The sequence below is a fragment of the Stigmatopora argus genome, chromosome 13, assembly GCF_051989625.1.
Source record: "Stigmatopora argus isolate UIUO_Sarg chromosome 13, RoL_Sarg_1.0, whole genome shotgun sequence".
NCBI lineage: Eukaryota > Metazoa > Chordata > Actinopteri > Syngnathiformes > Syngnathidae > Stigmatopora > Stigmatopora argus.
In genome coordinates, this window is record NC_135399.1 from 4,635,116 (window position 1) to 4,658,397 (window position 23,282).

The 23,282-nt window shown below is 39.8% G+C and overlaps 2 protein-coding genes across 10 annotated transcripts in view; one reads left to right on the forward strand and one right to left on the reverse strand.

The window, feature by feature from the left end:
• pikfyve (phosphoinositide kinase, FYVE finger containing) overlaps window positions 1-17,316 on the forward strand; it is a 41,085-nt gene extending 23,769 nt beyond the window's left edge. For all 5 annotated transcript variants that reach the window (XM_077616418.1, XM_077616419.1, XM_077616416.1 and 2 more), the window contains 24 exons: window positions 1,654-1,780; window positions 1,860-2,680; window positions 4,231-4,644; window positions 4,712-4,812; window positions 4,897-4,968; window positions 5,966-6,137; window positions 6,204-6,382; window positions 6,463-6,576; window positions 7,671-7,779; window positions 7,856-8,010; window positions 8,087-8,183; window positions 8,261-8,318; window positions 8,388-8,513; window positions 8,606-8,726; window positions 9,130-9,225; window positions 10,983-11,063; window positions 11,147-11,232; window positions 11,314-11,373; window positions 11,463-11,639; window positions 12,321-12,424; window positions 12,492-12,620; window positions 14,400-14,661; window positions 14,731-14,805; window positions 16,928-17,316. In XM_077616418.1, the coding sequence (XP_077472544.1) occupies window positions 1,654-1,780; window positions 1,860-2,680; window positions 4,231-4,644; window positions 4,712-4,812; window positions 4,897-4,968; window positions 5,966-6,137; window positions 6,204-6,382; window positions 6,463-6,576; window positions 7,671-7,779; window positions 7,856-8,010; window positions 8,087-8,183; window positions 8,261-8,318; window positions 8,388-8,513; window positions 8,606-8,726; window positions 9,130-9,225; window positions 10,983-11,063; window positions 11,147-11,232; window positions 11,314-11,373; window positions 11,463-11,639; window positions 12,321-12,424; window positions 12,492-12,620; window positions 14,400-14,661; window positions 14,731-14,805; window positions 16,928-17,043 (3,852 nt within the window). In that variant the 3' untranslated portion in view covers window positions 17,044-17,316. The remainder of the gene's footprint in view (window positions 1-1,653; window positions 1,781-1,859; window positions 2,681-4,230; window positions 4,645-4,711; window positions 4,813-4,896; window positions 4,969-5,965; window positions 6,138-6,203; window positions 6,383-6,462; window positions 6,577-7,670; window positions 7,780-7,855; window positions 8,011-8,086; window positions 8,184-8,260; window positions 8,319-8,387; window positions 8,514-8,605; window positions 8,727-9,129; window positions 9,226-10,982; window positions 11,064-11,146; window positions 11,233-11,313; window positions 11,374-11,462; window positions 11,640-12,320; window positions 12,425-12,491; window positions 12,621-14,399; window positions 14,662-14,730; window positions 14,806-16,927) is intronic.
• A 2,399-nt stretch (window positions 17,317-19,715) lies between these two features.
• ankrd44 (ankyrin repeat domain 44) overlaps window positions 19,716-23,282 on the reverse strand; it is a 54,124-nt gene continuing 50,557 nt past the window's right edge. For 3 of the 5 annotated variants that reach the window (XM_077616961.1, XM_077616962.1, XM_077616960.1), the window contains 3 exons: window positions 22,174-22,256; window positions 22,011-22,102; window positions 19,716-20,941 (listed from right to left, as the gene is read on the reverse strand). In XM_077616961.1, coding sequence (XP_077473087.1) covers window positions 20,688-20,941; window positions 22,011-22,102; window positions 22,174-22,256 — 429 coding nt within the window. In that variant the 3' untranslated portion in view covers window positions 19,716-20,687. The remainder of the gene's footprint in view (window positions 20,942-22,010; window positions 22,103-22,173; window positions 22,257-23,282) is intronic. The other 2 variants (XM_077616964.1, XM_077616963.1) reach the window with 1 other exon arrangement.

Consider the following 23,282-nt stretch of genomic DNA (forward strand, 5'->3'; position numbering starts at 1 on the left):
TATGCAAGATACGTACGTTTATTCTTTTACTTGAATTCCGTTCATAGATGTCAAAATAAATGTTGTTTACCGTTTTATCCGTCTATTTTTTCTCCAATTTAAAATAAATGAAAGTATCGGCCGCATTCGCTTGCGTCTTGACGCAACGGCGCCATTGTGTCGTGACGTCATCGTGTCACGGCTCCGTCAACTTGCAGGTTTATTTCATGTCGTGTTTTTACCCGAATATAAGCCGTACCCTCGATTCAGTATTCATTTTTTGTCCGACAAAGCTACTTATATGCGAGTAAATACAGTATGTTGCTCACACTGGTCCTCTGTGTGCTCAGGGAGGTTGTCTATATGCCCACATATGTGAAAAATTAGAGGGAACATTGCTCAGTACCTCCGAATATACCTTCTGAGACTGAGGAGTGTGATTACCCTATAATTCGAACACACCCTCTGGTCCCCCTTTTTAAAAAGGGTGACCACCCCGGTCTGCCATTCCAGTGGCACTGTCCCCGATGTCCACGAAGTGTTGCAGAGGCGCGTCAACCAAGACAACCCTACAATTTACAGAGCCTTTTGAAACTCTGGGCAGATCTCATCCATCCCCCGGGGGCCTTGCCACCGAGGAGCTTTTTAACCACCTCAGTGACTTCAACTCCAGCGATCAGAGAATCCGCCTGAGTCCCCAGGCTCTGGTTCCTCTTGGGAAGGCGTGTCAGTGGAATTGAGGAGGTCTTCAAAGTATTTTGTCCACCGATTCAAAACATCCCAAGTTTTTTTTAAATAGTATTAATAATTATTTTTATATTTCTTTCTAAATACATAAATTATTCATTCATTTTCTGTACTGCTCACAAGTTTCGTAGGGGTTGCTGTAGATTATCCCAGCTAACTATGGTCCCCAGGCGGGAAACCCAAAACCTGAAAAGATGGCCAGCCAATCGCAGTTCACAAGAAGATGGACAACCATTCATGCTCACACTCATACCTAGGGGCAATTTAGAGTTGTCAACCAGCATTCCTTGCATCTATTTGCAATCTGAGAGAAAACTGGAGTACCTGGAGAAAACCCACACAAGTTTGGGTAGAACATGCAAACTGCAAACAGTAAGAAAGACCTGAAATCTAACCCACGACTCCAGAACTCTGAGGCCGATGCGCTAATCCATCGGTCCCTGTCCCCTACGTAAATTAATAAAATGTTTAAAAAATGATACAAACCGAAATACACTCAGTACATGACCCCTTGTAACACTCTGAAGTTGATTAAAAAATATTCGTTTTTTAAAATGTCATAGTATTTAACTCAATCCCTGCCATTGACAACAATTTAATCCATTTAGTTTAGACTGGGAGAACAGGGTGTTTATGTTCATGTTTTGGTGCTGTTAATGCCACTAGACAGCCACAGTCATTTCGACTGGGAGGGTTGACACAGATTATTCACAGCCAAACCTCTTCCAATCAAAATGAATTATATTTCTAGCGGTGTCAATCGCAGCCTTTTTATTGAGGACCCTGTAAAGTTTTATGTAGGTGTCTATACAAGTGAAAAGCTGTTTACTTCAACATACTTCCTTGACACTAATGTCTACCTTCCTTTTGGCCAAAGGACAAAAATGTAACGAAGGCTATATTTACTGTACTACATTTTTAATTTAGCAAGTCTTAGACCGAGTGAGTCGGATGACCCAAGGTGATCTTCTGATGTCCATGGATCAGCTTCTTACCAAACCTCGACTGGGTACTTGCCATAAATTTTTCATGCAGCCCTTTACCCTGGCTAACGGTGAGTGTTTACCATACCCTTATTGCGTCAAAGTAAGTGTCTAATGGGGCCAGCGTGATTGTGTTGTGTGTGTTCATAGATGATGTCAAGACGCTGATGTTCTTTGAAGGCTGCGCTGCCCACTTGGGCTGCTCCATCAAGCTTCGTGGGGCCTCTGAGTATGAGCTGGCCCGCGTGAAGGAGATCATCATGATAATGGTGTGCGTGGCCTATCACTCCCAGTTGGAGATCTCCTTCCTCATGGATGAGTTTGCCATGCCACCCAGTTTGCCCCAGAGCACATCTTTCCCTTGCCTTCTGGACGGAATGTCTTCCAAGGGTGAAGCCGAAGCCCAACTGAGTGACATGGAGACCTATGACACAATGGTGAAAACATCTAATGATTATTCTGGTCCACCTGGACAGCCAGAAGACACATTTCCCCCTGGAATGGAAACTAACCAAGACCTTCCTAGATCATGTGCATCCTCTATACAAAGTGAGGAAACTGGAGTCAAAGAACCGTTTTCCACCGCTCCTGCTCCTCCTCTCTCAGTATCTCCACCATTTCTCATGGAAGCAGATCAGCAAGAGAAAGACAACATGTTTAGTAGAACCTCTGATGACGAGATTTGGGAACAAGGAAATCAAGAAAAGGAATTGTTTGAAAGCACAGAGGATAAGGGAACAGAAACGTCAACGCCCAGATTATTCCGAGACCCCCTGCAGGATGACACAGGCTTGTTTGTGGCGGAGCAGGTGACTTCGACCGATGACCACTTGAAATCCATCTCAGCTGTCTTCAAACAGGAGTTGAAGGACATCATTTTGTGCATTTCGCCCTTTATTACATTCCGAGAACCGTTCCTCCTCACAGCTGCTGGAATACACTGCCCCAGCAGGGATTACTTCCCTGAAAAGGTATCTACATAAATTATGGATAGTGGTACCCGAACAGTTTGAATATCAAGTAAAAGTTTTTTAAATTTAATTTAAAATTTTATTGAGTGGTTATGCCCAAATTCACATATCTCAAGCAGCTCCTCGTATCTCAAGCAGTTAAATTTCTTCTGATTGAAAATTTCAGCTTATTAAAACCATAAAACTCAGAAATTTAAGAATACTGTGAAAAGCTTTAGTTTCATACACAGTTGGCACATGGGTAATTCAAAATGCATGCAAAGGATTCCTGAGTCTTTAAGAAGTCTGTCTTAGGTTCATTCGGAACAGTTAAGACATTATAATTGAGAAGAATGCTAATCTAACATAATATTCAAATTTTCTCAGTAATACTTTAGTTAAGAAAAAACTACACAAACATTTTGAGAGACCACAAGGTTTCTGCTACATTTACTATCAAGTGGTGCCTCGCCATTGCAATAGCCTCTTTGCTGCTCCTTCAAATACAATCCAAAATCTATATTTGACTTTAATTCAATGCACACCTGTTAAAATGTTTAATTGACGGATGTTTCCACATAGAAAACTTAGCAGACGGGCTATTACGACCATAAAATGTCAAGAAGAATTCACATTCGTGAAGCATATTTGGGGCGGTATGCATTCTCTACGACGTAGAGTCTACGTGATTCTTGGTGGAAATCAGGGGCAGAACTTGAGGGGTGCATAAAGGGGGTATGGTGGAGTGAGGGTAGAGTCTAAAACGAAAGTATATACTTGTATACGATTGTGTTAAACAAAAGTCAGTTTGCCGCACGTCATGAGGTTTTTGGCAGCATACAGGTCAAATTCAAAGTTGGAACCATTTTATTTTGGTGATAGAATTTTAAGTTGATTTGGCTGGGTTGCAACTCATTGTTGCTAAATAAAGTAATTTTTACATATTAGGTGAACGTTAATATCTTTATTCATTCATCATTCGTCTTCCGAACCACTCAAGGAGCGTAAATAACCACGCACCATAATATAACTGCTGAGTGCTTATCAAAGTATTTCTCTGAGAAGAGAGACACCTGATCAGTAAGATATTATAAAAATACTGTTCAAAATGTAATGTGATATAAAATTACTTTTTTTGTCAAGAATAAACAAAAAGTGGGACACAATCGTGAAGTAGAACAATTTTTTTGTGATATTTTGAACCTTTTTTACAAATAAAAAACTGAAATGTGGGGTGTGCAATATTATTCGGCCCCTTTACTTTCTGTGAGAATCTCTTGAATGATCCAATGTTGACTGATGATCATAAATAGAACCCATCTGCGTGTAATCATGTCTTCGTATAAATGCACCTGCATTAGTAGTCTCAGGGTTCACTCTAAAGTGCAGAGAGCATCTGAAGAGTAAGGAACACACCACACGGATCCGAGATAATGTTGTGGAGAAGTTTTTATTAGTTAAAAATGTTTAAAATATCCAATACATTACATTTCACTTCACGATTGAAATCTGCATGTGATAGTGTCAAGATAGTTTTGCAGTCATGCTGACAAATGCCTTCTGTATTGTAGGTCTACCTATCTCCCCTCCTCAACAAGGATTTCAGAGAACTTGATGGGCGTCGGAAGCGGCAACTTCTCAAAGACTCTGCGTCAACCTCAATGGCTAGCAGTCAGGCCAATGGTTTCGCTTCAATTAAGCCTGTGGACTACTTACCGTGTCATGGACTCACCAGTACACGTATTGTTGAGCAACTGAACAGCAGCCAGAATCTCGCCAATATGCTGGCAGAGTACAGAGCAAAGGGAGGGCGAATCCGGCAGAGGGAAGCCAATGACCCTTTCAATGTTGCCAGCACAGCCGGTTCGGTGAACGGCCACATCAAGAGTGAGGAAATGCCATTGCCACCTATCAGAGGGCCGCTGAAGGCTGATAGTGAAGATGACAAACCCAGCAAACAGAGTGAAATGAGCTTGACTCCCAAGGTAAGTTTGCATGATTTAGATTTTTTTTCTTCTGTTATCTTAAGATTTTGGTGGTTTTGATTCTCAGTTGGACTGTTTAACGCCTGTCAATCATCAGCGACTGTGCGTCCTCTTCAGCAGCTCCTCAGCTCAATCCAGTAATGCCCCAAACCCCTGCGTTAGCCCATGGTAATCTCCTGTACTCGATCATTACCACCAACAATATTACAGTTTGATTGATGAGTTCATTCTCGTTGATTTTGTTGAGGACAGGATTGTTACCATGGAGTTCTATGGAAAGAATGACCTTTCACTTGGTGTGTTCTTGGAGCGATACTGTTTCAGGTAAATACATATAATAGATCGCTTGTAGATTTACGATAATTGCCCTGCGATCGGCTGGCCACCGATTTAGGGTGTCCCCTGCCTCTGGCCCGGAGTCAGCTGGGATAGGCTCCAGCACCCCCCACGACCCTAATGAGGATAAAGCGGTTCGGTAGATGAGATGAGATGTATGATAATTAAGTGTAATAGGGTAGAGCCCAAGATTGAATTCAACATTCAACATATTCAATATTGGTCAATTTGAAGAATTTTGCCTCTGTGAATACAGTCGTACCTCTACACACAAATCCCTCTAGGTACGAAATTTTCAGGTTATGAAATTTCTTATATGCAAATGAGTGGCTCGAGATACGAAAAAGACCCAAGTTACGAAATACGAGTATTACGTCTCCCAATATAACGGCCGTGGAGGGAACCATTTCAGCGGCGCAGGGCTCATTTTCACAGGGATTTTTGGCCATTGTATTCATTTTAAGACATTAATAAATCAGGATCATAATTTTATCTCATTTTTGTGTTTCTCACATCTTTCATATAAAATTGGGACACTTTGACCAATTTTAAAGGCTTTAGTTGGCAGTTGTGTGAGGACCGTGGAACGAATTAGAGAATTTACATATAAAGTACACCTCTGCTTACGAAATTTTCAAATTACGATAAAAGTTCTGGAACCAATTAATTTCGGAAGTAGGGGTACGACTGTATGCAGAAAATATACCATCATACAAGTGTACAAATAAGTTTAAGACAATAAAGCATCTAAAATACAGTTAACCATTGATAGGTAGAGTGCTATTAATAAAGTGAAAACAGTTCAGTGATTTAAAGACTGGCTGATTTGGCCACTTAACGACTGCACGGAATGGCCACTTCTACTTGATTACATTACTTTTAACATTCAGTCATACTTTCTGAAGAACTTACTAATTTTCTGGGTGAGGGTAGCTTTCGTTGTAGGTTCTATTGTGATATTATCTCTAAAACTGCTTTCCTACAGGTCCTCCTATCAGTGTCCCAGCATATTCTGTGAGACTCCCATGGTTCACCACATTCGCCGTTTTGTGCACGGTAACGGCTGCGTGCAGATTGTGTTAAAGGAACTGGACTCACCCGTTCCCGGTTACCAACACACTATCCTTAACTACTCTTGGTGCCGCATCTGTAAACAGGTCTCTGATAGTAAACTTTGAAGTTTATCTTGCTTTGTGTGTTTTAATCTTGCCTTTGATTTTCAGGTGACCCCTGTTGTGCCACTGTCTAATGATTCATGGTCCATGTCTTTTGCTAAATACCTGGAGCTCCACTTCTACGGCCACCAATATACCAGGCGGGCCAACGCAGAGCCCTGCGGCCACTCCATCCACAAAGACTACCATCAGTATTTTTCCTACAACCAGATGGTGGCTTCCTTCAGGCAAGTCCTCAGCCCTCACTCGCTCCAATGCCATTCATCCATCGCTAGCCTAAATGAAATGTCCACTCTATCCCTTTCAGCTACACCTCAGTAAGGCTTTTGGAGATTTGCCTACCCCGTCCCAGGATTTTTATCAGGAATCTGGGGCCTTCTAAAGCCATCCTACAGCAGGACCTGAAAGACTTCTCCCAAAAGTAAGTAAACTATCTGAACCGGGCTGGACATATTGGGTGTGGATGTTGGTCACAAAAAGTAGCTTCCATCATTACTAACTGGATTTTTTTTAGAACATTTATAGTCAAACACAGGTGAAGACCTTTCAACAGTCAGAAGCCTGCATGTGCTTTAAAAAAAATAATAGTTACCAGACTTTTTTTTTGCTCTTCAGATGGTTATGAATGTGAAAAAATATGGCACAAATCATATCATCTTTGTTTAGCCCATTTTTAATGCTTATCTTGTTTTCTCACAGTTAATAGGGAAATATTCAATAGCTCCCTGCAATCAACATTTTAATGGATGAACATTTTTATTTTTGCTTGGCATTCTACTGATGCAGCAAAGTTTTGTTGCGCTTTCACACTTCTGCCTGAGCACTGACTTGGCATTTAGGAGGTCATAATATAGCCCCTCCACAAACACATTAAGTGGTGTCAAACCACTTTTTTTTATTTTTAACCCGATAAAAGTCTAAAAAAAACTTCACAAGCACACAGTTGACAAAAAGAGGAGAAAAGGGAGGAAAATAGGACAACTGAGAAAGGCCCGTAGATCTCCTTCCAAGTTGACTAGGTTACGAAGTACTTCTTACAGTAGATCAATTTTACAAAGAGAGACTTAAGTCATATATTGTATTCTGGTTAATTATTAAATAAACATACACATTTTATCATTGAACAGATTCCCCTTTTTCTATTTTATGCATTTCTTAATTCATTGCATGCCTCTGACCGGAGTTAAAATGGATTTGACATCTATTACCGTCAATTATAATGAATCGTGATCATTCGACATTCTAGAAGTAAATATAGCATATATACATGCATTGTAATTTAGGGCACCTCCCATCTCTACTTATGAAGATGAAAAACATCGTGAAACAGTTAAGAATTTTTTTATAAGTTGATTAGGAAGCAGATTTATTATTCCATTATTTCACACTGAACACACTGGGTAAAATCCAGGCAAATCAATGTTTAGCATCCAGAAATAAGCCCAGAAGTTCCACTGTAACATAACTAGCTAAAGCTATACTACAGAGACAAGGCTCTTGTGTTTTTGATCTCAGAGTAACGCAGGTTTACTTGGCTATCGATGACCGCCTCACCTCGCTCAAGACGGAGACCTTCAGTAAGACTCGAGAGGAAAAGATGGAGGATCTCTTCGCCCAGAAAGATGTACATCTTCCCTCCCTTTTTGCATGTAAAGTAAATTCCCTCTTCCTGACATTCATAACACATATCTTATGTGTAGATGGAAGAAGCCGAGCTGCGCAACTGGATTGAGAAGCTCCAAGCTCGACTTCAAGCCTGTGGTCTTGATTCTCCACAGCAGCTCCAGACAGTGGTGGAGTCTCTGGTAGTCAAGAAACAGAGCCTCTGTGAGATGCTGCAGTCGTGGAACACCAAGTCAGAGTCACGGCTACTCCTCACCACCAACATTTCTGAGCAAGTCAATGATTTATTTCGCTCACTCTCCCCTCAGGCTGCAAGACTTGTTCCAGCAGGAGAAAGGCCGCAAGCGTCTCTCCGTCCCCCCGAGCCCGGGCCGCCACCGACAGCCGACCGTCGATGACAGCAAGGTCTGCGCGATGCATTTATTCACCAACCATATATTCTCCATTGCATTTTAAAAGGTCTTTTATTTTTGTATTAACAGAGCACCCTGGAATCTTCACCTCGTAACCCTTCACCAGTGGTGCCGAATGGTGACAAAGGTAAGAATACAATGAGTTTGTGTGAAATTGTGTCTAGAAAAAAAAGAGCTTTCATTTTGGTTTGGACAGAGGATCGTCACCTCAACACACTGCCCTCCACATGCTCCTCCACTGTGCTGCTGTCTCCCGGGGAAGTTGAACCCTTCACCCCAGGCCCTTCTTTAACAGAGCCAGACTCTGTCAGTATCCCAGAAGGTGCATACACACAAAAACCTATACTTTAAAAAAAAAAAATTTAGTCACATGTATTTATTCTAAATGTATTTTCCATTTCTCTGGGTGAACAGATGTATTTGACGGACACTTGTTGGGCTCTACTGACAGTCAGGTGAAGGAGAAGTCCACCATGAAGGCTATTCTAGCAAACTTTTTGCCAGGCAACAGTTACAATTCCATTCCCTTCCCTTTGTGAGTATGGCAGTCACGTCGCAGAACACAAATCAGTTTTCTATAAACTTAGGGCCGACAGTGGCATGCAAAGTTTTGGGACACTGTTGTGTCTGTTTAAAATGTCTCGACAGGAATGTAACATTAGGGATATTAACTTGTACGTATGTACAGTGGTACCTCGACATACGATCTTAATCCGTTCCGGGACTGAGATCGTATGTTGAGCTTCTCGTCACTCGAGTGAACGTTCCCCATTGAAATGAACTGAAAACAAATTAATTCGTTCCAACCCTCTGAAAAAACACCAAATATTTGAACAGACATTTTCATATAGATACGGCGAATTGCAGCTCTCAGTATATTTTCTGCCTCCTTTAGTCATGAAAGTTAGTCAGCTATAACCTTAATTCTTGTATTGCAGTGAACCGGATAAGCACTATCTGATGTATGAGCATGAACGGGTGCCCATTGCAGTCTGCGAGAAGGAGCCAAGTTCCATTATCGCCTTCGCACTCAGGTATGAAACTCGTACTTATACATCATGGTCTCTTGTGTTGTTTTTGTGACATAGCAATTTTAATCATACTGATAATAAGAACTGTCCAATATAGGGGTGGGCAAACGATTCCACAAAGGGCCGGCTGGAGTGGGTGTGGTTTTACGTCCAATCTGGTGTTTTAGAAGTGCAATCAGTGGATTGCAGTCAAGTGCTACTTGTTTCAGAAGAAACCTCATTGGTTATACTGTGTGTGTTGGATCGGTTGGAACAAAAACCTGCTCCCACAACAGCCCTCGAGGATCGGTTTGCCCACCCATGGTCCAAGATGATGATAATATTGCAATATTCTGGTGTTATTAGTGACCTCTGAGCAAACACAATGTCTCCCACTGTGGGAAAAACACTCAATTGGGAGTGTACAGGTATACAGGTTAAAGCTTTGAGAAGTGAGGAAAGTATTGAAGTTACCCTATTACCTCAAGGGGTACTTTACTAATTTACTGTTTTTGATAGATTGGTCTTCACTAAACCACAACCCATAGTATTTTTCTTTGTAAAATAAACCAAAAAAAGCACCAAAAAATATTTTAATCCCATTTGGCTCTTTGACAGAAAGCCAGCGAGTGACATTACGGGGCCTGACTGGGTACTCGGATGATTCGCCTAAAGACGTTCGGCCGAATGAACGTTCCGCCGAAAGGAGGTTTCGCGGAAACGGGATTCGCACGCTCACCCCGCCCCCGGATCGTGTGTGTACAAGTTTTTCAACCTCGGCCTGTTAGGATTTTTAATCCGGCCCGCCGAGTAGGTAAATCATATCCCTACGGTCATCGGAGGGGTTTCTCCCCGGGAACAGTGCCTCGTGGGCGGATTTTAATGACACATGCTGAGTTTCATTATCGAGCTCCATATATTTCCCGAGTTTGAGCACTTTAAAAATCGGCGGGGGTTCCCCCCGAGCCTATCCGAGAATAGTGCACCGTGAGCGGACTGGGTTGGACGACACCCCGCTGAATTTCTGGAGCTCCAGAAATTTTTCAAATTTGAGCCCCACACACATCGGAGGGGTTTTTCACCGAGCACAGTGCTCTGTGGGCGGACAGGGGTGACACATGCCCCGCTGGAATCCTGAGCACCGTTCGGCCGAATGAACGTTCAGCTGAATGGACGTTCGGCGGAACGTCCATTCGGCGACCTGTCCGTCTGTCAAACGTCCGTCGGCGAAACGTCTTTAGGCGAATCATCCGGTCACAGCCTGACTGTTGTTTGCACGTATGCACCAAATGGCAGCTAGGAGTACCCACCCATTTTGGAATCCCTGGAAGGGGTCCAGGAGAGTGCTCCTTCGGGGGACTTCCTCGTTCTGAGAGGGACTTCAACGCTCACATGGGCAATGACAGTGAGACCTTGAGAGGGATGATTGGGAAGAAGGCCCCCCCTGATGAGATGAGATGAGATGACACTGCTCTTTTTGTCGGATACTTTTTTTTTTCTTCATTTGATTGGCCAGGGAGCTGCTCAAGCAGATAAAATATATGTTTGAATAATTGTGGCACACTCTAACTTCCTTAGGGTGTGTGCATGCTTAATGTCGGACTATGGTGGAGTGCATGCTTTCCAGTCTTGATATCATACTTTTTGTTTTGTTTTTTTTAATCGTCACGTTTTGAATCGCAATAGTATATCGTCAAAATATATTTTGTCCTAAATCTGTTACATGTGCATTTTTTTAAAGTATATTTAAAGATGTACATATATTTTGCTTTTGTCCACAGCTGCAAGGAGTATAGAACAGCACTGGATGATTTATCCAAGGGGTCCAACACAGTAGTGGACGAAATGTCACAACCTAACAGGTGTCTCCCATTGACTATGAAAAAATTGCTCAATTGAGAATGAATTATATATCAGCTAACTATGGGTAACTTTTGTTGAGTAGTGGAGAGAGCCGAGCAAAGAACAGCCCCGCCAGGCTCGCCGAGTCATCCGCACAGAGCCGCAGCAACACAGAAGCCGACCCCCTCAGTGAGTGTTAATATCTACATGAGTGTTCTTGTGCTGCCACTTGCATATAATGTCACCGCTGCTTATTCTTCTTACTCATAGAGGACACGGATGTGGCTGATAAACAGAAGAAGCAATCTCAGAATCCACACATTGAGCTGCGTATGTTTTTTTGCTTGTTTTTTTTTCTCATATTCCCACTTGTTGTTATTGAAAGGTGAAGTCCTTCCTTCCCTCTCACTTTTATTTAGAATTTTCAGACGCCAACGCCAAGTTTTACTGTCGCATCTACTATGCGGATGAGTTCCACAGGATGCGTGAAGAGATCTTGGAGAGTGCTGAGGAGGATTTTGTTCGCTCGCTGTCCCACTGCGTCAACTGGCAGGCACGTGGCGGGAAGTCTGGAGCTGTCTTCTATGCAACTGAAGGTTGGACCATTCACTTGAGTCAAATGTCCATCACCATACAGTAATCCCTCGATTATTGCGTATTCACTTATCGCGATTTCACTACTTTGCGATTTTTTTCCTGCTATTAATTATTTAAAAAATATGTAGTATATATATATTTTTAAGTTCAGAAAAATGTGAAAATCCATGTTGAAACTCGTAAGCCACTTTTGCTACTATGACTCAGTACTGAATATTTTTTTTAATTTTATTTTTTATTTGTATTTTTTAATTCATAAAAAATTGAGAAGCCACGCTGAAACTAGTAAGCGGAAGCCACTCTTGGTACTAGGACTCAGCACTGTAGGGGGAAAAAGTTATATTAGGGGTGACCCTACTTCGGGATTTTTCAATTATCGCTGCCATGTTTGGTCTTCACTAACCGCGATATTCGAGGGATTGCTGTATAGATGACGTGCTGAGAAAAAAATATACAATTATTTTTAAAAAAAACATTCTAATCAAGTGACTTGAGTATTCTCTTTTCAATTCTACAGTAATATTTTTGGGGGAAGACTACTTGTACTTTAATTGAGTGATATTATTTTGAAGTCACACTACTCTTTTTGGCTACGTGTAAATACACGCAAACTAGATTTTATTCTTGCTTGCTCTATTCGCTCTTTGAGATAAGAAAAACTTGTTTTTTTTCCTCCCGAGATGACCGGTTCATCCTGAAGCAGATGCCCAGACTGGAAGTCCAGTCCTTCTTGGATTTTGCTCCTCACTACTTTACCTACATTACTGGAGCTGTGCAACAGAAAGTATGCATCACAGACTCAAATATATGTGTGTCCTTTACGATGAACGGTGCATACATTTGTCTCACAGAGGCCCACCGCTCTGGCGAAGATTCTCGGTGTTTACCGGATTGGGTACAAAAACTCGCAAAACAACACGGAGAAGAAGTTGGACCTACTTGTGATGGAAAACCTTTTTTATGGACGCAAAATGGCTCAGGTATGGAATGTCTAGATTTAGGGTTAGTACACTAAATTTCCTCATTAAAAGAAGAGCAAAGAGTGTCATGTGAACTTTTTTAGACGGTAAACAATGCTTTTGCTCTTCAGCAAACCTATGGAAGTAGATTTGTGTCTTGATTATTTAATCCACAAAAAGTAGCTTCAATACAAATATTTATTTTTGATCAGACAAAACCTTCAATCAAAAAGCTTTTCAAAAAATATGTTTAAATGCAAAAATATAGTTGAGATTAAAAAATATTTTTTTAGCACTATTTTTCTTTGTTTGCAAAAGATTTTTTGTTAGAAGTGAATTTTATAAGTGCTTTTGAACACTTTTAATTGAAAATATTTTTTTGATGGAAGTAATCGATTTTGTGTTTGAGCCACAACTCATTCAAACCCCAAAAAGTTACTTCAATCAAAAAAAAAGATTAATCCAAGTTAAACGTCAAATACAAACAATATTACCACCCACCACCAACAACATTTCTAAAAGAAAAGCTATTTTAGTTTTTATTTTAAAAAATGCCAATTTGAAGTGATTTTACTTTGGATTAAAGCGGAAAACGTTTTGAAGTCCTTTTTTCTGACTGAATGAATTTTTTTAGATTAGATTAGAACTTTATTTCATCCCGTATTCGGGAATGCAAGACCGTAGCAAGCACAGACACAGAAGACATTGTAGACCTAGGTAAAAAAAACTGGAGCAAATGTAGCACTCCTTATATGGGTCAAACATGCTTGAGTCACAAATGATGTTCTCATAGGCGTAGGCTATATGCTCGTATATCAAAATCTGTCTTGTATCTCAAGGTAAATATTTGCTCGAAATTTTACTCGTATCTCAAATTGCTCATATGTCGGGGCACTCGTATGTAAGTGCATTACTGTATGTGCATTATGGTAATGTAAAGTGGTGGCTTCACAATGAAAGCCCCTTTACTCACGAGACAGACTACCATCATCATCAAAAATTAACCGATGTAATTGATGACCTCCAAAGCAGGACGCACAATGCTTCAGACCCCATTAGTCATGTGACAGCTGTGGTTTGTTAGCAGTTCCGACAATGTCATTTGAAACACACTAGAGTGACACCAGCTTTGGAGCTTTAGTTTTGTTTGGCCATCATTAATGTATAATATATTGTTGCAGAGACGGTGGTACCTTTAGTTGAAAAAAAGTGTTTTATGACATCCCAAAACGATCTAAATAAACCAATAGGAATAAAAATAAGATCAAGCCTGCATTCAAAATGAGTTGAAAACAGCTGTCAGACCTAAAGTAACCATTTTTCCCCAACATGTTGCCTGCGTTTCCGGACGATTCGCCGAAAGACGTTTCGCCTACGGACAGTTCGCCGAATGGACGTTTCGCCGAACGGACGTTTCGCCGAAACGGGATTCGCGCGCTCAGCCCGCCCCCGGATCGTGTGTGTATGTTTTTCAACCTCGGCACAAAAAACAACACAATGAGAAACATCCCCACTTTTATTTGTTTAATAAAATAATAAATTCAACACTTTAATTTTTTCGGCGAAACGTCTGTTCGGCGAACTGTCCGTCGGCAAACTGTCCGTCAGCAAACCGTCCGTCGGCGAAACGTCTTTCGGCGAATCGTCCGAGTACTGTTGCCTGTGTAATCATTAAAATTCTGTCCAAAATAGATAAAAGTAAAAGTAGGATGGACTTACTGACCCTAAAGTTGTCAAATATTGCATCATGTTATTCTAAATGGATAAGAAGCGAGATATTCACATTGCCTCTCCGCTCAGGTGTTCGACCTAAAAGGCTCGCTGCGTAACCGCAACGTGAAGACAGACTCAGGCAAGGAGAGTTGTGAGGTGGTGCTGCTGGACGAAAACCTGCTCAAACTCATCTACGACAACCCGCTGTACATCCGCTCGCACTGCAAGTCGGTGCTGCGTGCTGCCATTCACAGCGACGCCTACTTCCTGTCGAGCCACCTCATCATCGACTACTCACTGCTAGTGGGACGCGATGACGCCTCCAATCAGCTGGTGGTCGGGATCATCGGTAACCCCAGTCACAACCCTTGAGTCGTTTTTAACACCTGCTCGTTTTAACCTCTCCACATTCTCGCAGATTACATCAGGACTTTCACGTGGGACAAAAGGCTGGAGATGGTGGTCAAATCCACTGGAATTCTGGGAGGTCAAGGTAGGGGATCATTGGCTCAGGTCACGTATTAACGACAATAGATGGTCAGTCACTTTCTAAAATGGATTGCAACCAAGGAACAGATTTATGTGACGTCACAAAACTGAACTAAAAAAAATCATCAAATTCAAACACACGGGCCACTTTTAAGTAAATTTACATTTTTATTCTTCCTTTTTTAATTGATTACAATTCGTTTTACTGTATTTTTCGGATTACAAGTCGCACCAGACGAAAAATGCGCAAGAGGGTGAAAAAAAACATAATTTGCACTGGAGTGTTAGTAGCATATTTAGGGAGCTTTTTAAGAAAATGTGCTGGTAAAATGGAAAACAGACTTAAATGGGCATCTGTTAAGGAATTTTATTAACTTTTTCAGAGACTGATTCCTAAAAAAAACTGTTCAATCTTGCGACTGTCACAGTGAAAAAGAAAGAATTCTCCCAGAGCAGCCTAACTAGAAAAACGAATGCGATTTATAGTGCCAAAAAGTAATTGGTAATTAGTTTATAAATTATATTTAGAATTATATCTTTTTTTTTTCAATTACTTATGGCTTTAAACAAAGTATTATTTCTTTTCATCTCACCAGCAAAAACTTTAAACCTAATAATGACATTTACCATGTTCATGTTGTTGCTGCTATAGATTCAAAGCCTACATTTTTCATAATGTTGGTTTTTATTTCATGAACTCAGTGTATTTTATTTGACACGTCACCCAAAAGGTGCCTTTTATTCATTTACACAGTTTGATTGTCTACTTAAAAAAAAAAAAAATCCTGCATTTTTTATTTTGGGACCCCAATTGAACTGGGGTGCCTCAATATGCCTCTTTACCTGCTTAAATTTACAGTGGTACCTCGAGATACGAGCTTAATTCGTTCCGGGACTGAGCTTGTATGTCGATTGACTCGTAACTCAAATGAACGTTTCCCATAGGAATGAACTAAAAACAAATTAATTTGTTCCAACCATCTGAAAAACCCCCACCAAAAACAGGATATTGGATTGGAAAAACATTTTTATTTGTTCTAATTCGCCATCTATTAAAAATGTAACAAATAGCTAGTGGTTTAATACTAGTGAAATGTGTTTAATAGTACTAAAATTAGACAGATTTCGCGGAGGGGACTTTTTGGACGGCAACACGCTCGTAACATAACAAACAAATTTAAATAAACTTGGATTATGATGCAGACACACTCAAAAATAAATTTAATCTAACCTAACCCTAAACTTAATTCTAATTCGAGGGTTGTTTGCTTTTGTCTTCCCTTCAAAATATTCCCAAAATTATGCACACAAATGTCCTCACAATAGGATAACGCATGACCACTTACCATACGCCATTCGCACTGACTAACGAGGGGAAAAAAACTGAAAAAATGCAACGCTCAGCCCAGTGCTCCTAGAGATATTACACGAGGGAGTTGCGACCAGAAATATAGTGCTCATGATGTTCGTATGAGCAGCCTCTCGTGTCCGCTGTATGCTTGTATATCAAAATTTGTCTCGTATCGCAAGATAAATATTTGCCTGAAATTTTAATCGTATCTCAATTTGCTCGTATGTCGGGGCACTCGTATGTCGAAAATTGATCTTGCGTATAAATGTGAAATTACTTAATAAAAATCCAAATTATGAATGTGAAATTACTTAATAAAAATCCAAATTATGAATGTGAAATTACTTAGTAAAAATCCAAATTATATTAAGTTAAAAAAAAAATGTTAATAAATATAACCTTCCCAGCATACAATTAAAACTATTAAACATTTGCAATCAAGTAATACTAAGAGACATATTCAATATTCTTTTTTTCTTCTGAAAATGCAGAGCACAAAACAGAAATTAGAAAAACTAGACATCAAGTTTAACACATCACCCCAAAAATATAACAAAAATCTGATTCAAATTATAGTTATACATTTCAATTGAAAATATAGCAAATGTAATACCTTAACCTTGTATATACAATGTTTTTAATCACAGTTGCATGGTAGTAGCAAAAAAAAGTATGTAAGCACAAAACTAAACGTTCAAAATAAACTTGTATAAATTAGCTTTTTTTTTATATATATATATTTCTCATCAGTAATCTCGGTATTCTCTTTGTGCAGGAAAGATGCCCACCGTAGTTTCACCCGAGCTGTACCGTTCCCGCTTTTGCGAGGCCATGGACAAATACTTCCTCATGGTGCCCGACCACTGGACTGGATTGGGGGTCAACTGTTGAGTGAGTACCCATTGGATGCTGGACAATGGGCTCCAACATTAGTTGAGCGCCAGGACCATTTTTAAACATTTTATTTACCAACAGACGAGCATGTAAGTAAACATTCCATACGACACAATTTCAACATTTTTAATAGGCGCAAAACTGTGGAGATTAAGTTTTTATTTCATCACCCTGATGACCCTGTCACTATAGTTTGATATTGTAATTTAAAGTTTGAATATGTATAGAGATTGTGTAACTATTAAAAAATTATTTACATTGATCTATAAATCTGTGTTTGTCATTATTTTACATATGAAAAAGACAAATGCAAAACTGCAAGACATTGATTTATTTTTTGCTAAAGTGTACAGTTGGAATATAAAAATACTGAAGTGTGGTCGTACTGCATCAGGAACGGCTGGCGCGATTCATGAAGCTTGTTTTGCGTTAATTTAGGTTTCAACAGCTTGTATTACAAAGCATTATACATCGCTATACAAAAGAGCAGTATCAGAGATGGCAGTTTCAACAATAATTGGCCACAAATTTTACTACCAGCAAATATTATTACAGATAACAAATCTACAAAAAGACAAAATCTCTCTTCAAACCGAAATACTCACACTGTCAAATAAAAGTCAAGTATCTCCGCAGTTTTTTTTTATGTACATAAGACTTAAAACACAAGGTACCACTATAGTCAGGACATGGTCGTAAATTGTTCAAATAAATATCAATGGAAGTAACATTTGGTTTATTCTAGTTGTTTGGTTTCAATCTATCGGATTGGGAATGCGTGACCAATTCTTTAGTTGGTCATCATGGAAACAAAACACAAAACATGCAGGAATTGAGATTTGGAGTGATTACGTAGGTGTATTAAGGTCTTGCTGAGGAGATCAAATTAGGGACATCTTGAGCATAAAAACATATTGAAATTGTCAAATGTAGGATTTTCTTTTTTTAATGCATGGGTGTGCGTTGATGGTTATTGACAAATTGCCGTGGATTTCAGGTAAATCCAAGGTCAATTTTTTAGTCGGTCTGTATTGAACATGAATAGAGAATTTCTTGAGGGTGTTCATTGTTGACAATGCCAAGCTATTAAATATGCTCTTTGAAATACAAGGGGCTTCTTTTGGGGGTGGGGAGGGGGGCTTTAAGCTTTTGGGCTAATAGTATGCTATTAGTACTGCATCACATGAATATTTGGAAGATTTGCATAACAGGAACAGTGTGACTCGGGTGCAAAATGTGGGAAGAAATAAGTGACCAAAAATATGAGCAATCCCATATAAGAAAAAATTTAGTTTCCGTACATTTTTTCAGGAGTGCAGTAATCCCTCGAATATCGTGGTTAATGTAGACCAGACATGGCCGCGATAATCGAAGTCCTAGTAGCAAGAGTGGCTTCCGCTTACGAGTTCAAGTGTGGATTTAAAGTTTTGGGCTAATAGCATGCTATTGTACTGCATCACATGAATATTTGGAACATTTTCATAAGAGGAACAGTGTGACTCGAGTGCAAAATGTGGGAAGAAATAAGTGACCAAAAATATGAGCAATCCCGTATAAGAAAAAAAAGTACTTTTCGTACATTTTTTCAGGAGTGCAGTAATCCCTCGAATATTGTGGTTAATGTAGACCAGACATGGCCGCGATAATCGAAAAATCTCGAAGTAGGGTCACCCCTATTATAACTACCTTTTTTTCCCAATGCCGAGTTTTGCTTAAGAGTTTCAGCTTGGATTTTCACGTTTTTTAACTTAAGGAAAAACGGGGGATAATTAATAGCAGAAAAAATCGCGATGAGTAAAGTCGCATTATAATTGAGGGAACACTGTACATTATTAAATGAAATCCTTTCTTTAATGAACATAACCTGATGTTCTCATTTGTGTTGACCTTCCAGCCTGTCCATAATACACCTTAGTCAATGTCCAAAGAAATATGCTGGTTGTGATTCAGGTGACCTTCTCAAAATGAAGATTTCCAACAAAAGCAATAGAAGCAGATGTGAAGGCACTGCACACATTTGATGGCACGTTTTGCTGGTAAGGTAGTCAAACACAGGTGAAAATTTTACATTGAAGTGCTGTGTACCATTGCGCGAATAATGTATGTATATATATATATATATATATATATATATATATATATATATATATATATATATATATATATATATATATATATATATATATATATATATATATATATATATATATATATATATATATATATATATATATATAAATAATAACTAATCAAAGAAAAGCTCCCACGTAGGAGGGTGAGCGTGCCTGATTAAAAAGGAATGTTTTCATGTTTTTGTTATTTAATTATAATTCAAATAAGTTGACATCGGCTACCCTGTTTGGATAAGGTAAACATGCAAGCAGTGCATATTCGTGGAACTTTCTACACAACTATTCACGGTTTGTGCTTCAAGTAACAAAGACTAAAGAAAACAACTATGCTCTCATATTAAAAAGTTTTTTCAGTCCAAAATGATGACTGTTCAAACCAAACATTTATATAATGTCTTTTGAACTTTTTGTCATACAACAGAAAAATTATGACTCCACTCACATTACAATTTCCAAATTTTTACATCCTTTTGTATGGCTGAAAGGACAATTATTTCAAATGATTAGATTTCTTCTCACGCAGTTGTTGTATTTTTTGGACAATAAGTCGCACCAGCCAAATAATTTGCACTGGAGTATAGATGTTCTTGAATTTTTTTGGTTTGTTTTTGCATTTTTGGTGGGCATTTTTTAAATGATCAATTACCAAGAACAAACTATACGTATTTATAGTAAAATGGAGAAAAAACAAGCATCTGTTAACATAACATTGACATTTTTGGGGGGATAACTAAAACCTTAAAACAGGCTATCGGTGAAAAAAACTAAAAAGTGAATAAGTCATGGGCCTATGAAAAAAATGCGACTTATAGCCCATAACGTATGGTACTTTTTTTTATATTGGGCAATATTTTTCTATTCTGGTGAACAATTTTCTTTAAATCCTAAATATCTTATTTTAAAACCTTAACATATCTCATTAATTATCTAATGGCTGCCACTGAGGCCACACAATGATCGCTACCAAAAATCCCAGTCAAAATGGATTGGACATCACGCGCATCGGTCCCACTGAACCATACGGATTTACCACCAGTCCTCGCATCTTACCGTATTTTCTCTCATTAAGCCGCACCCTTAAAATTGCCTTATAATCGTGGAATTTTACAATTTCTCGCGTATAAGCTACCCCCTGATTCACAATTTTCACCTCCATATTCATAGTTTTCATAAGGAGTACAAATATGTTACTTTGAAGGGAAAATCTTTTTTAGTTACAAATACGGCTTATATGCGAGAAAATACGGTAAATAAACTGGACTTCTATTATCGTCAAAGGCAGGCAATGAGTGAATGAATCTACATGTGTGAATAGTTTATCAACACAATCTTGGACAAAGGCTGCTTACTTAGTGGAACAAACCAAAATAAGAACAAGTTAAATATTGGTAGAAAAAAAATAAGATGGCTTTTGACAGGGGTGTGCTGAGGTCAGTTTGGATTTTGAGCACCCGTGTGGAGAAATCTTGGAAAACTGTCAGAAAGCGGAATTCCGCCCAACAGAAAGTGTCAGAAAGTTTCCGAATCCTCCGAATCGTTCTCCGTAGTTCCCTCGCTAGAGGGTCCTGAGGGGTTCCTGCTGCTACGCGGAACCCGCGCGATGGGGTCTTTGTGCCCCTTGGGGGGCGGTTGCCTCAGCGGGGCGCCAGGTGAGGGGGCGCCGGAGCTGCAAGGGGAGCAGAAAGGCATCATGGTAGCCAGAATGAGCGCCAGGCAGTCGGCCACCTCGCGGCTGGGGGCGCAAGCCAGAGCGGGGGTCAAACCTGCATTACAGAGAGACGCAAAATGGCCAAAAAACGGGGATGGCGAAAGGGGCGGGAGCAAGAGAGGGACAGCACCCATCGCGTTAGTGCATTGGCAACGCACAAAAATACAGGGGGGAAGAGGGCACATTAGGTTTGGACAAAAGTATTGGGACACACCTCCACAAGCATGGCGTGGAATCACATTTGGGTACACCGGGGGTGTTCAAACTCCATCCCGTGGGTTGGTTTTTATGACATACCTTTCAACTTGAACAGTTTACCAATATTTTGTACATAACTTTTCAATGCATAGGGATGCAGCAAGACTATCATACAGGGAAAAAAAACATACTATAGTGTCTACGAGAACGTGTCCACTCCCACCTCCGGCCAGTCCCACGCCTCGTCACGGCCCGGCCATATATATATACGTATACATATAAGGCACACTTAAAAGTCTTAAATTTTCTCCAAAATAGACAGGGCGCCTTATAATAGTGTGCTTTATATACGGGAAAAAAATTAAAATGTGTCATTCATTGAGGGTGCGCCTTATAATGCGGTGCGCCTTATAGTCGTGAAAATACGGTAATTACACTAATAAATCAAATTTCTTTCATTTGTGTCTGTTTCTCACATCTTTCATACAAAGGTGGGGCACTTTGATCATTTTAAAGGGTTTAGTTGGTAGTTTTTTTGAGGACCATGGAGCAAGTTATAGAATTTACATAAAGTACTGCTCTACTTACAAAAGTTCAAGTTACGAAAAAATAAATGTTTAAAGTTAATAATTAATTTCTTAAGTAGAGATTACTGCCGTACATATATATATATATATATATATATATATATATATATATATATACATATACATATATACATATACATATATACATAGTTGTTCCTTGCAGCTTTCAATTTTTCCGAAAGCCGCTCTCCGAGATAAAAGTTGGAACACCCCCGATCTATAAAATCGATGCAACTCGGAAAAAACAAGCACAGACAATAGAGCTACATTAAAGCTTGAAAAAAATTCTAACGTGAGAGGACTAGCATGCATGCATGCATGGAGGCTGATTCATCCTACCGTGCTCATCTACCGTCTGAATGTTAGCCCCTCGGGACAGCAGCTGCTGGACTGCCTGTTTGAGTCCACTGCGGGCCGCCAAGTGGAGAGGCCTGTTGAGACAAGACATCATTAAAGAAGATGTCAACTACACCAGGACTGCGTGGAGTGGTGAAGAACTCACGTTTGTAGCGCAGCGTTTGTGGCGTTTATTTGCGCAGAATCCGACAACTTTTCCAGAATGAGCAAAACACAGTCTTCTTTTCCCTAAATGGTGTCAAAGATGGCCAGAAATTAGTCATATCGCTTACATGTATGATACCAGAGACCTGTAAAACCATACACGTACACTTTTCATGATGTTTCTCAATACTTACCGTATTTTCTCGAATTAAACGCGCACTCGAAAATAACACGCAGGTAATTTTGGGCCAAAAACATCTGGAAAAACGCAGTAATCGAATATAGTGCGCACCTAAAATTTCCCGCTGACGAAAATCAGAAATCTTACCTTTTTTTCTTCGTTTCACGATTGTTTTGTTCAAAACCGGATAGAGAAATCTTCAGGTACGAGCGTGTCGAGTGTCGTGCAGTTGGTGGAGTTATGCGTTTGAATTTTAGGACAATAGATGATACACAGAGTGGACAAACATATCATGTAGACGTGTTATGTTGCAATACCTTTTAGACTTCCTTGAACATTGACTACATTTCAATTGACAATACCATGTTTTAATTCAAATATCTATTGTCATTCTCAAACAAGAAAAGGAACATACAAATTGAATAAATAAATGATTTGAAGATATGCACAATGGAAAAGACTATCACATGTGTTTAAACTACAAGTGTTCATCAAGAGTACAAATTTATTCATTAGAATCCTTCAAATGAAGAGTCCGCATCAGAATCTTTAAATAGTCTCTGCAGATATTCCTCTCCCTCTTTGTCTGTCCTCTCATCCGTCTCCTCATACATCTCTTCGTTGAGAATCCTATCAACGTCCACGCTTCCTTCATCCACTTCCTCTTCCTCCCACAACACATCATCCTCAGTACCATCCCGCTTGTTGGTGAGGCAACACTTCTTGAAGCCTCTGGTGATGATGGCAGGCTCCACTGCGTCCCAACTCTTCTTGATCCACTGTGTGATTAGCTGCAGTGATGCCTTTCTGGTGTTGCCACTTGCTGTAAATGTTTTCTCCCCTGAAGCCATCCATTCCGCCCATCTCTGCTTCATCTGTTGCTTGAAGGGACGGTTGCACGAGACGTCCATGACCTGGAGTTGGCTGGT